Source organism: Physcomitrium patens, chromosome 23, assembly GCF_059467195.1.
Source record: "Physcomitrium patens ecotype Gransden chromosome 23, ASM5946719v1, whole genome shotgun sequence".
NCBI classification, from domain to species: Eukaryota; Viridiplantae; Streptophyta; class Bryopsida; order Funariales; family Funariaceae; genus Physcomitrium; species Physcomitrium patens.
In genome coordinates, this window is record NC_143432.1 from 12,219,636 (window position 1) to 12,232,935 (window position 13,300).

At 42.2% G+C, this 13,300-nt stretch overlaps 3 protein-coding genes across 8 annotated transcripts; 1 reads left to right on the plus strand and 2 right to left on the minus strand.

Annotated features, from left to right (window-relative positions):
- Nucleotides 1–6: 6 nt before the first annotated feature.
- On the minus strand, nt 7–1,741 carry LOC112276158 (uncharacterized). Its single transcript, XM_024507230.3, has 2 exons — nt 1,213–1,741; nt 7–982 (listed from the first exon to the last, which is right to left on the minus strand). The coding sequence occupies exon 2, from the start codon at nt 866–868 to the stop codon at nt 389–391; it is 480 nt and encodes a 159-aa protein (XP_024362998.1). The 5' UTR covers nt 869–982; nt 1,213–1,741; the 3' UTR covers nt 7–388.
- A 72-nt stretch (nt 1,742–1,813) lies between these two features.
- On the plus strand, nt 1,814–4,800 carry LOC112276155 (protein GAMETOPHYTE DEFECTIVE 1). Of its 2 annotated transcripts, none has more exons than XM_024507223.3 (5): nt 1,814–2,771; nt 3,174–3,251; nt 3,394–3,474; nt 3,747–3,901; nt 4,163–4,800. In XM_024507223.3, exons 1-5 carry the CDS (start codon nt 2,370–2,372, stop codon nt 4,632–4,634), a joined length of 1,188 nt encoding a protein of 395 aa, XP_024362991.1. In that variant the 5' UTR covers nt 1,814–2,369; the 3' UTR covers nt 4,635–4,800. The 2 variants fall into 2 exon arrangements, with proteins under 2 accessions (XP_024362991.1, XP_024362990.1); XM_024507222.3 differs by having other exon boundaries at nt 1,946–2,771; nt 3,111–3,251.
- Nucleotides 4,801–9,895: 5,095 nt separating this feature from the next.
- On the minus strand, nt 9,896–13,066 carry LOC112276156 (uncharacterized). Of its 5 annotated transcripts, none has more exons than XM_024507227.3 (7): nt 12,895–13,066; nt 11,646–11,812; nt 11,235–11,352; nt 11,002–11,065; nt 10,742–10,848; nt 10,330–10,468; nt 9,896–10,204 (listed from the first exon to the last, which is right to left on the minus strand). In XM_024507227.3, the coding sequence occupies exons 2-6, from the start codon at nt 11,795–11,797 to the stop codon at nt 10,406–10,408; spliced, it is 504 nt and encodes a 167-aa protein (XP_024362995.1). In that variant the 5' UTR covers nt 11,798–11,812; nt 12,895–13,066; the 3' UTR covers nt 9,896–10,204; nt 10,330–10,405. The 5 variants fall into 5 exon arrangements, with proteins under 5 accessions (XP_024362995.1, XP_024362994.1, XP_024362993.1 ...); XM_024507226.3 differs by lacking the exon at nt 12,895–13,066 and adding an exon at nt 12,581–12,888; XM_024507225.3 differs by lacking the exon at nt 12,895–13,066 and adding an exon at nt 12,321–12,888.
- Between the last annotated feature and the right edge of the window lie 234 nt (nt 13,067–13,300).

Consider the following 13,300-nt stretch of genomic DNA (forward strand, 5'->3'; position numbering starts at 1 on the left):
ACGTGATACAGAAAAAGGTTGCTTCGACTTCGGGCAATATGAGTTAAATGCGTCTGAAGACACAGTTTCATAATATGCGTGGAGACGTTGATCTGTACAATTGCTAGTTCTTTTGTTCCCCACGAAGTCATTGATCATGTACAATTGCTATTTCTTTTGTTCCCCATAGTCGGGATTTAAGTTTCTAATGTATTCTACTTCCAGGGCGACAGGTTTAGGCCTGCGCAAAGAATATTCCTTCAGATTAATACCATACGGAGCGACATATTAATGTCTACTCAAAGAATGTTGAGGGGTGACTGCCGACGGCAACAGTGACATTGGCGTTCTTCTGATCGAAGTATTAGACGTTCTTCTATTAGCTTTGAAACTAAAGCCTGTACCATTTTTACTCGGGAATTGCCAGCCTGCTGGCTATTGCGGAATGATACCATTGGTCGTGGAATGTTTGGGTAGCACGATTTTCCTTCCTCAATCGTTTTGCTTTCTCTGGGGTAAATACGACGTTCCTCTGCGATCGATGAATCTCCACTTGACCCATCTCCCCCGTTGCGTACTCAGAGGATGGAGCAGTCTTCTGAAACCTTGGAGCTGCATCGGTTCGGTGGGCTTCGTCGTGAACCTCACGGAACGTCGCGATCCAGGCTGCGGGGGAGATTTTCAGAAGAGGACTTTTTAAAGCTTGAAAGATGTCATTACCGCCGGAAACGTCACTGCCATCTTCTCTATAACCTCCGACACTTGACGGAACAGAGCCTAGTAGGCATGATACTCTCAGACGCTTCTGTTGCCGTACTTCGCCAGGCAAGGTGCATTTCCTCAGGGAACTGGAGTGCACAAATGGAGTGCTGACCAATAAGGTCGCCATGTCCAAATTTACAAACCAATCCTGCAAAGCTGAAAGGGGTCGCTCCACAAAGTATAATCCTTGAAGTAGTAAAAAATTTGTACTTCAAAACGATGTGCACCGAGGAGCCAAAACCTGTAATCACAAAACCTCACGTAGAATCAGCGTATGCTGAAAAAATATTGCAAGGACAATGCGCAGGTAGAAGGTCGAAACAGCGAAGATCAACCCATGTACACATCACGATGCAACATGAGAATCCGATTAAAGTCGCAAAAACTGGCCAACACAAACAACGGACATCTACACGAGGTGGACAATCTCTGCGCATACTGATCAACAACATAAGGAACACTGCTGCAAACCTCTGCAGTCTCGAACTCAGCTTCAACTGCCCAGTTCCAACACTAGCGCCGCGCTTCTCAAAGAGCAATGCGCGGAATCAGATCGATTATTCAAATCTCACAGGCCAGTTTAGCAGAGCGCATACATATTCCTGTTTCAGATGGACTAGAGGATGGTTATATACTATTTTTCCTGCTCGAAGCAGCACTTTCCGGCAAACCTACTAGATAGATGCAAAAGCAACCCGACGCCGCAAGTATGGGGGGAGCAACCACGACTACGTCCGCATATTCCACCAAGATTGATCGTTTCTCTGTCAGACTGCACAGCGCCTGGCTCATCGAAGTAAGCGCAAGTGGGCGTGGGCGGTAGATCAATCCATCCCTGTCCGATCCATGAAACACGGCGCGTGATCTCTGCCACAACGGCAGCTACGATCAACCGTCGCAGACGCAGGTGTGTCATGGCCACCCTTGTCCTCGTCCTTGTGCTCATCCAGAAGCCGTTGCTCGGCTGGGCCGGGGTAGCTCCACCCGGTGTTCTCTGCTAAAGACTGGGAGAACATCATCTTTATCAACGACTTAGTAAACAATGAATGATGATGAAATACAGAACTCATGAATGTATGAATCCATACCCTGGGTATTGTCCCCCTTGCCTCTTCGACGGGTAAGTAGGGTTCTGATACCCTTACACACCTGCCCTCTGAAAGCCCAACAAATGAATGATTTCCTTATGTGAACAATTGACGAACAAATCCAACTTCTTTCGTGGGTTTAAGGCTGAAAAAACCCACAAGCCCTAATTATGTCGAAAGCCCTTTGAAGGAGGACGACTGAACGATCAAGCATTGGAAGAGGTGGTACTAGATTTGTTGCTGTTTCGATTACTGGGTAATTTGCTAATTGGAAGGTATTGCTTATCAGCAGAGCGAACGTTGTCAGGGGAGAGATTTTTTGTGTCTGGGAATGAACTTTTTTATTTGACAGTGAAGAACAGGGAAGAGTACCTGGAGTGGAAGAATTCGCGCGAAGTTGTAGTTTGAGGATGTCTTTCGGGTGTTCCTTCGAACGATACTTTTCTGTTAGTGCTGTGGCAATCCTAGTCGTGGAGAAAATTGAATGAAGCTGTCTCTTGACCTTCTTTTGTTTCTTGCTGAAGAAGCGGCCAATTAATTATGTTCCATGATTTGAGTCTGGGTGAGGTTGAAATTGGCGGCAACACTCGCCGGGAACTGGTCACGACAGTTCTACAATATGGCTACACATCAGTCGCCACGGATTACGTGCATAGTGGTCCGCTGGCGGAGACTGATCGGTCAAGTATTAAACCCTTAGATGTCTCGGGCCTGCTTTCAGCATCGTCGGGGATTGCTGAGTCGGTGAAATTTCATCAAAAGCTGCTTGGTGTTCCCGCCGACCAGCCCTTCCGGCAGTACAGCCGGATTACGGTGGTTGTAGATGACTCAGCACAAGCTGCTGCATTGAATTCGGGAAACTCGGTCCTGCGGACTTACGACATTGTTGCGGTTCGTCCCACTAACCAGAAAGTGTTCGAACAAGCCTGCAGAAACTCAGAGGTACTACTTGTTGACATGTTTCAGATTTTTTATTCTGTCAAAGTGCATTGAATCTCTAGTTTTACATCGAGAATCAGTTTCCAGGGTTTGTTTTCACTCGATTAATTGTGTCCAAATTCTTTTACAGAATCAGAAACATATTTTGTACAATAGTTTTTCGTTTTCTGTTGGTTAACGCCAAATTTGTGATGGAATGTTGAGTGAAAGGCCGATAATGCTAATGTTCTTGAGTTGCGAACTGTTATGGAAGTTGATGTTTGTTCAGTTACATTTAGAAATAGCTACAAAAGTGGTCAACTCTTAAGATCCCTAGTGATGATGTGTATTAACGAAATTCAGGTATCAGTAGAGGTGAAGAAAGCTGGCCTTTGCAGTGGACTCAGTTTGAGGTGCTGGATGCAGGTGGATCTTATCTCGGTAGATTTGTTTCAGCGAGTCCCCTTCCGTATGAAAGTTCCCATGGTCAAAGCGGCCCTCCAGGTAAGCGGCCATTAAATTCTTCGGCAACAGCCTTGACTGTTGCACGGGTCTCTCTACTCTTATGCATTTTTGTATGAAAAGTTTCTCAATTGAACAGAAGTAGCCGTTTCTTTATATTTATCTTACGCACAGGTTCTTGCAGAGGGGTGTATTTTTTGAGATTTCGTATGGACGTGCTCTGTTTGACGCCAGGGCTCGCAAAGATCTTTTCTCAAACGCTCAGGTAAATCAATTATCGATGGGTTTATCTCCACCTTTTGTGTTTCTTTTAAGGTTGATGACAAAGAAGTTTTTGAATCCATTACCGAAAAGGTAAATGTTTCAGTCATAGTTATTTTTCATCTTCAAAATTATCCTTGGGCCTTCTAATGTGTCCCACTATAAGTTAACTATTCCGGATGAGTTATGGAAATACATACCATATAGTTGGGCTTGGGACGAGAGGTTTGAGTGATTTCTTTTCTCGAAATGATGAGGTGTTTTGTTGATGAGCAGGTGTTGCAAGCAGCTACAAAAGGCAAAGGAATAGTCATAAGCAGCGGAGCCTCTCAAGCCATGGAGCTTCGAGGACCGAATGATGTTGTAAACATGGCTACACTCTTCGGGCTGTCAACGGAGTTTGCTAAAGCTGCCATCTCAAAAAACTGCGAGTAAGATCACTCGCTTTCTTCTGCTTTTTCTCAATCCAATATGTCACCTCACAAATTGCTTGTTTGGTCAATGTCACACTATGCCACGAAGTAAAGTTTTTATATGTTTTGTCATTTTTCTTGACCAACTTTTTCGCCACACGCGTGACAGTGGACTTGAAGAGAGGATCATGTGTTTTTAAGCAAAGTGAATTTGTGGATGATATTTATTTCTAATGGGTGTTCGGTAGTTAACCACTGTACATTGTGTCCATCTTTCAGATCAGTCATTTTGCATGGCGTAGCACGCAAGCAGGCACATAAAGCAGCTATTATTTTGGAGCGTGTCCCTGCGGTGTCGAAGGAATTTCTTTTTGCTGTGCCTAATGTTTGGGACCCTCTCTCTGTTGGCACCGCCAAAGGGTCCTGTTTGAATTTGAGCCCTTTTGTAGATGCTGCTTGCAAAAGGGACAGCGTAGCTGAATCTGCCACCAAACCTGAAAACAATGAAATGAAGCAGAAGCCAGGGTCCTGCACGAAACCTGATGAAGGAAACCAGGTGGAAAACTTGAACCAAAAGGGTTCGATTCTGTCGTCGACCTCTAAAGATACAGAAGCGGCATTCATTCCAATGGTCAAGTTAACCAGTGAATGGACGGAGGTTGGTAAGAAGAAAGGTAAAAAAGCTAAAGATAAGCGTCCGAAGGGATCCCCTCAAGTCAATAAAGATACTAAGAAGCGAAAATTCAACTGATCTCTCTGGTTTAGCTCAGGATAGGAACTTTCATTGAAACGATGTGTATTGTTTCAGGATTGCTTTCTAGTTAGACCGGCTACTACTTTTTCTGTGTTGTGTATACGAGATTGTGCTTCACCTCTGATTCAAATCACGTCCAATTGAGAGATTTCAATTCTAGACCTATTCGTTTTGGGCACGTTTTTGTTTTTTGTTTTTTGTTGTTTTGTTTTTTGACACAAGTGGGGTACACCCAAAGCTTTGGTTAATGTGGAAATGAGCACAAGGCAACCGTAACTCTTACACCCTGATACCAGGGCAGGTAAGGTGCTCCAAGAAACATTTTACATCTGTTTCTAATTTATTTCTACATTTGTAAACCCTTAACACTAAATAAAGGAAAATTATGGGATGAATTGCAACATTAAAGAAGAGATGAGGATGAAGAAGTTGAGCTTCTGGGAATGAACTGAAAACCCTGTTCAAAAGTGGACTCATCAAAATACAAGCTGTACACTCAAACTGATTGCCTTGGGGTAATCTCAATCATAAACAACTTATTCTGCTCAAACTACGTCTATAGAGAGTCGCGAAAACTCTTACCTTCTTGTGGCGTTTCTTCAGTGAAATTTATTCGGATCCATCGTATCATAGGTGGCGACTGAACAATACCGAGCGAGACACAACTTGCTTGCAACACATTTCAGAACTCATGAATCCAAGAGAAGCCGGTGATTCTCGCAGCTACAAAGTATTCAACCTCTATGCTTGCGATAGATCGTGCAGCGGGAAGTGTCAATTGGAGTTGACATCCATATCAGTCAAACACTGGCAGCGTATTTTGGAGACAGATGTCAATTTTCTCAGATGTTTTCAAAAACTGAGGCCAAGTACCTTCACTCTACTGCACCGGAGAAAAAATAAGGTCACGATGGTCAAGTTGAAACTTCTTATGTCAAAACATGTAACAGCTATCGCCTGCCAATGTATCAGGTTGTGAGCCAATCTACTGAAGAATCAGATCCTATACATGGTGAATCTGGACACAACTCAAGGAACAGCTCTAAACTATCCTCTCTTCTGGAGGAGTGTAATGACAGCAAGTCATATAGTGAAGCTCATCATTATTGAAGCCAAAAATCGCCACCTGAAAGTACTAATTGGAATACTTGATCCACATAACCACAATTGCTTAGAATCTTGTCAGAAACAGTCAAGGGAAGAATTAGGAAGACGTTACAAATTAGACATTTCCAAGTAATCAAGTTCATGTTTCATGAGTAACTCGACTTTCAAGGTCCCACTGCGGAGTATTATTTCAAAAGTACAATGGAATCAATGAATAGTTTCAGTTCCTCAACTGGATGGAACGTTCAGTGGAGCCCAGCATCTGCATGGAATAAACATGTAGCAATCATGTTGAAATTGTAGAACAATTATTAAGGCCTAGGCAGTCTTATTGTAACCTTCATCGATTAATTTATGCGAGAGGTATACCCCAGTTGTGTCAAAAAAATAAAGAAATAAAACTAAAATTGAATATAAAAGACGGATGGTATCATACCTGTACCCCAGCTCAATTAGCCGATTATTCCGCAGAACAATATATCATGAGAATTACGATGATGGTTGTCAAAACTTATTAGATGAACTATGAGCAAGTAAGAGACAACTATTGGGAGCACAGCACAGATGCTATTCGTCAATATGCTCTGCATCTAAACCCAGCATTCAAGCTCCAATATCAATGTTCTCATTCTTGTACTCTTTGAGATAGGCAGTGCATGAAAAGCATGACATGTTTCACAAGACAATTCCCACAAATACAAAAGTGGTACAGATGAATCAGTAATTTGACACATTGGTACTAACCTGTTGATCTCGAGAGACCATAAACTTGACAAGCGGCATGCCGAAGGTACCTGATCCATAAGCCATCGCGAGTCGACGTCAGCACAAGTCTACCAAGTTGCTACACTTCGCTTAAGTATTTTAACATAGAAGGTTAGTGATAAATTTAAATGATTGTTAAAGGTCAATGCTTACTCTGACTTCTAGTCTCCAAATTTCCACCAGTAAGGCTCATACCACTACATTTCTGTATCATGGTGACAAAAACAATATCTTTCCTATCCACAAGAAGAGCAAAGGACCAATGAAACAAGATATTATACGAGTGCTACTTGAATACTAGGTCCAGGTATAGAAGTCTGAAGAAGAATGAGGAATAATAAACTTGTGACACCAGTGAGCCATGCATGATGCATAACAGCAACTTTCTCTCGTCATGAGGTTTCAGAACAGCAAGATTATCCTAATTAGAATGAAAGGAGTTAATCACATGAAATCGTTGTAGACTGAAGATCAGTAAGCAAAAATAAAATGAAATGAACAAGCGTAACTCATTGACACAATGAAATTTCAAATAGAAAGTCTTACGAAACTTTCGGATTGTTTACTACTGTCCCACATTTCATGCAACCCACATTTACTCTTGGTTTGTCTCGGTGGCTGGATAGCATGCTTCCCGTAATATCTGTTCGATGACCACATGTACACAGCTTCATAATTATATATTACCATTTAAGTATGGCAATTAGACACTTGGACAACGTTGCATGCAACTATTGCCTCTAAGAAAAATGCCCATCATCATCATCTCCAAAAAGTGCTCCAAGAGTAGATCTAACATTGTTTGCACTCAGACACATGAACATAGCGTCATGACCCAGCACTAATACAATGACCCAACTTTAGTTTAAACTTCTCACGACAGTCTGTTGAATCCACAAAAGGGACGATCATAGAAAAATTATCAAGTATGGTTGGAGAAAGAACCTAGTGCCAGTCATTAGCAGGGTCTCGAAAAGCTTCAATGATGTGAAAAGCTCCAGATCCATTTTCGCTACCAATAGAAATGCATTGAGTGCCAAAAAGGTCGTAATTAAAAGATCTATTATCTCACCTATATTCAGAGCAACATACCATCAATCTTCACATAGAAATCTGCGTTCCAAGAAGCGATCGCTTTACTGAGTAAAAGCCCGTTTTTCTGCATGAAGTTATCATCAATCTCGGCATGATTCTCCTGCAGAGTTACACATCACCATCGATAATGGTCTTGAAAGCAAACTAGCAGATAACATTAGTCCTAAGAAAAAGGATGACTGATCTGAACAGAAAGAGTTAGGAGAACCAGTTCGGTGAGTAGTTACCGCCATTCATTGCGAATTTTATGAGAATTCGATGGCAAGGGTACCGTGTGATGGGGACAACACATGCGAACTGAAGTCCAAGTGAAACGATTAGAGATAAAGTATCAGGATAAGGAAGTCGTTGGTTTTTATGTTTTCTGGATCTCTCTGTCGGTCCAACAAATCTCCTCGACTTGAACTACATTCAGTCCAAGCTCCAATGTTCACAAAAACGAAATCGACATATCAATGAGATATTCAGAGTTGTTGCAAAAAACAACTAATACCCATCAAGGTCGTCATACAACAGAAGTGATAAAACAAAACCCGCGTCCAGGGACGTAGCAAATGATGATACCTTCGTCACTATCAAGTCCCTTTAGTGCTATACCTGCTATCACAAAGTAAAGCTAAGAAGCAATCGAAAAGGGAATAGACATATTGGTTGTAGAATGTCATATTCATACTACATGAGATCATTAGTTTGTCATAAACAGAAAGCGATGAAATTATTACCCAAATAATGGAACACCCTCTTCATTATGAGAATGTATGCATTAAAGCTGATTCATCTCTATGATATCGCAGAAGAATTTGAAATTGAAATTCCTCAAGAAAAAAGTGATCAGACTTACCAGTACCAGTGGGTATCCAACTTTACCGGGAGGACGCGCGACGGGATTGTCCGCTAAAACTAGTGAAGGTGCCAATAGCTAAAGATATGTGGTCTTCAAAGAGTTTTGGAAACGGGCTTATAGCCTTCCCTCTTTGCTGCAGCTAGCTCCAGTTCTGTATTTTCTAGCTTCTTTCGCTGTTCTCTGCAATACAGTTTAATTCGACTACTCTGCTACAACAAAGTCAAGATCTTCAATACCTGCGTGCATGTGCTCAATTCAATTTTGAAACAAAAATCAACATATCATAACTGATAAATTAGATCATGTTTCCGGTTGAGGTTTCGGTTACTGGATTCTAAACATGTGGGGAATGAAGCAGCTTGATATGATTTGGTTTAGGGTAACAATCCTTACTTGCAGTCTATTACTTGCACTCTGAGAGTTTCATCCACTGAGATAGGATTTTTTGTCTGCAATGAAAAAATCTAAATCAGAGAATCAATTACTGCGCAGAAATAATTCCAACACAATTCCTGGAAGAAATCTTGATCGCTGATCTTGATGCCTTCGCAACTGGAATCTAAAATTCAAAGAAAAAGCACTTGAACTGAGAAATTGAAAACCATAACCTAACGATTAATTCACGAATCAATCGCAATCAGATGGGATCTTGTTTGGGCATGCTGTCACTACTTAAAAACTTAATATTGCACACATGCCAAATGATAGTATTTGAGGTTAGAAGCACTCGAGATTGTCCCTGAGTTTGAAACGAATAAGAACGCAAGGTTGATCCTCATAGCCGCAGAGAACATGCAATTTTTTGTGGAGAAGAAAGACCCAATGCCATTTCCATCATCCATATCCTACTCCGTCCTCAATCGATTCGTTAGATGGTTTTCAAATCTAACTAATAGCATGCGGATTGTTCTCAAATTTTATCAACTCTGTGAACGAGCTGGGCACACAACAACCAAAGAGAGTGCACGAAGGGGCAAGAAGAGCCTGAGGAAATTCGGGTATAGATGCCATGAAAACTAGAGTCTGCTATCCCCATCGCCATCGCGTATTTCAATACTCTCGAAATTAATTCTCAAAATACTGTGGCCACCGAAGAGAATCCGAGACCTACTTCCTTTCAAGTCATCAGACGAGAAACCCCTTTCATTTCATCTTCTCAATAGCTACAATATCAGATGAAGTATGAAGTTGCAGTTCCGGCTACGAGCCCTCAAGCGGATCGTCTGTTGTCCGTGAAGAATTGTGCATGTGCTGCCGAATGGAAAATGACACCAGTTCTAATTTTTGTTGTTTTATACTTCCTTCATTGAATGCCTGTTGCTAAACTTTCATTTCCACTTCAAACGAAATTATATGTGCACATCAACATTGCCAACGAATCGTCTTTCAAGTCGAAGGAGCACACAAATTTTGGTAACGAAATGATTTCCAGACACGAGAAGACAGGTAGAAGAGTCCGGCAGTTTTCAATTCAACGGGTGGTTGACACAGATGTCAAAACTCAGCTAAAACCTCCACTGCGGTTCAATTCGGAAGATAATTCGCTGCCTCAAATGAAAGTAGATGCGAAGATACAAAGAAGATGGGGTAGTCAAAAGTTGTAAGCCTGTAAAGGCGCTGCGTATTTACGGACGTAAGACATAAACACTAACTCGAGAATTGTAAATAGCTTTCATGTGAAGAATCCATCTGAGTTTGCTTTCCAGTGATGTGGAAGAGTGAACCTGTAAAAGGGACGTGCTGCTATTCAAGTCGCCTGCATGCCCAGGCATAAATCAAAGTCAGCGTCCATTGTTAGGACTTGAATCAGAACAATCTCAACTGAAGGTTTAGACCATTCTAGCTGTGAAGGACCATCATGACCGTCATCAAATGGTTTACCAGCTATGTGCACAAGATGAAGTTCATGCAGCTCAATATGTCAGCTTGCACTCGGTTAAATGGTTGTAATACTGAGTCACAGCCAATTTGGGTGATCCACTGGGATGCGAACAAGATCTGTATCGAAGAGCTCGATGAACTGCAACCATTCCACAAGAATTAGTTAACTTTTTAATTAGTCGTGCAAAATTCTTCTGGTAAATTCAATAAACAAGAGTGGCGATGACGTGCAGCGAAACACAAGCTCTGCAAATGGAGTAAGATCTTCACTTGTCTGCTGGCAGAATTCCAAGGCAATTATGCCTGAGCTGGTGCATCTGTACTATAATTGCTTCACACGATGCAGATGGATAAGATACGTGGGCCAAACGAGACCTCCAAAGAGGTAGATGAGACTTGTTAGTGCATTCACCTGTTCATTCAGGAAGCGGACCTTGCTGCCAGCGTACCGCCGGTATTCCTCGAAGATGGCCGTCAAATTCCACCCTTGCAGCTTCCTCAAGCACCCTATCACAGTGCCTGCAAGACATTGGCCATACAGAAATTACTTGGAAGGTCTTGAAATAAAAATAAGTACAAACGGCCTGTTCTTATCCACTAAATAGTAATTTGCATCCTACTTCAAAAATTGAATAATATATATTTTCCATGTGCATGCAGTTTGAAGTATACCTGTTCGATGGTGACCAAAATTGCACATTACATGAAGAGGATAGTATTGCGACGACAAAATCACCTGAGCACGCAACAATCATGATAATATTCGTGTTATTGATCCCACTCCCAACGCAGTCGGAAAGTTTTATAACTGCATTGCAGAGTAAATGCTACTAAAGAAAACAATAGAGAACTATGAGCATAAGAACTAACACAACATGGATACAACTGGTAGCAGAGATGCTGACCTGCAATGCAGACAGCACTTCCGCCTCAGACATCGAGGAGTTAGCTTGACTCTGGAGCTCCGCAAGCTCTTGACAGGGCCGGATTAAATCAATCCCTTGGTCCTCCAAAAAACTTAAGCTACACCCAGGTCCAGGTATCAGGCTCATAAAGAATTACACATGCTTACAATATCCCTCTCAAATCAAATCCAAATAGAACAAAAATTAAGAATTTCAAGACTAAATAGTTGAGACTTTGCATCATCGTTAGATGTTGCATCATCGTTAGACGACAACCACCACATGAGTGAACTCCCTCAAAACTGAGATAGTGCTTGTGAAATTGGTTGCAAAATTCTGAGTTTAAGAAAGAAAGGCACTTAAACGTAAGCAAGAGCCATTTAAACCGACAGCTGGATTTCATGAAGTTACAATGGTTGAGATGGTTCGTCGAAGGACAGGTAGATGACTGTCTTGAGATTGTGCCGTTCAAGGAACGGGAAGTTGAGCTGGTGACACTGGCCCGATCGGCTCAAATCGTATTCCACCATTCCATAATTGCACGGCGGCACAAAGTACGACATAATTATCCTGCGTACCTGCATTGTTTAATGTTTTGGAATCAGTCAAAGGGCTTCAATGATTTATGTGCCACATGTGGATCAGCTGCGGCACTTATTTTCATTCTTTATAAACTTCACGTACTGTGGCCACGACACGCTTTGGTTGCCTTAGCTTGATGTCCCACACCATGGCAACGAGAGTGGAGGTTTACACGTGACTGACCCACGTTAACAAATCAGAATTCACTACACGAGAATAAATTAAACAATAAGGTCAGAAAAGATAACCCCGTAGCGCAAGAAAGGCAAAGAATAAAAGGGCTGCCAATTCCGCGAGGTTCGTTGAACACCCAGAGTGTCAAATTCGTCGTACAAAGGCTCCAGGACAAATTTCAAAATACAGAGAATAGTATGAAAAAGCAGAAGCAGATATAACTCTGAGGAAAATTCCCCAAGAGCAATTTCCATCTATGTTCAAAAATTGCGCAGGAGCACACGCGCTTGGATACAAGCAGCGAGAGAAGCTACCCTAAAGACTGCTTACCGAACAATCCGCCAGGAGGACCAAATTCGGCAACAGTGTGAGAATAAGCAGAGACTGCGGCAGATTGACTTCACTAAGTAACTAAACAAGAACTTTAACGAAATCCTGAAATTCAAGAGCTACGCACCACCCAACACAGACAACCCAAGTAAACGAACTAGTTTCATCAAGAAGAAGCTGGTTGTGCCTGTAGGTGATATCAACAAACCACAAATGTGCACAAATCCTCCAAAATCACATCCCTCAGCAACAGATACCACCTGGGTGCAAGGCGAAAAGCCTCCAGCAAGCAGGTCTATGGCAGAAAACCCTCAAAGACTGAACATTCCAACTGATGCATCCCGAAACACCACCACCGAGGAACAATCGGCTACCCGAAAGCTCTAGGACTACAAGAAACTCTTCAAAACAACCAATTCTCCACAAACAGACCCAAAAACTGCCTCAACTCAATGAACATGACCATATCCAAGGGGGCGGGGCGGCAAGTGACCCTCCCAAGAAGAAAACTTTTCCAAACGAAAGCTGCCACCAAAATGGGAGAGGAGACTCGACAAAAAGACAAGATTCATACCGAAGATTCAGATTCAAGTAATTGCTGATTCAGATTCAGAGGTCCCGGGGATTTCGACCGCGGCTATGGAAGCAACCATGAAGAGGAAACCACGTGGAGACGCATACAACCTGGTCGCCATACTTTCACAAGGTGGGCTGCAATTGCGAGCAACTACGAGCTTTGGATGAACAGAGCGATGCAAACACTGGCCGTGTAGACGAGCCCTCACACTTATGCAGTGTTCGCGTTGATTAACCATCCAAGTGGATGTGGGCGGAAGCCAAGTCATTGAAGACACAGTAACCTTGCCACACGCAACAAAAAGTAGGTGTAAGAAAACGATAGAAAAATACTCACAAATAAGTTTTGCATTAGAAAAGCTCTTTGCAACAAACAAGTAGAGTAATTTCAAGTATATTTGAAT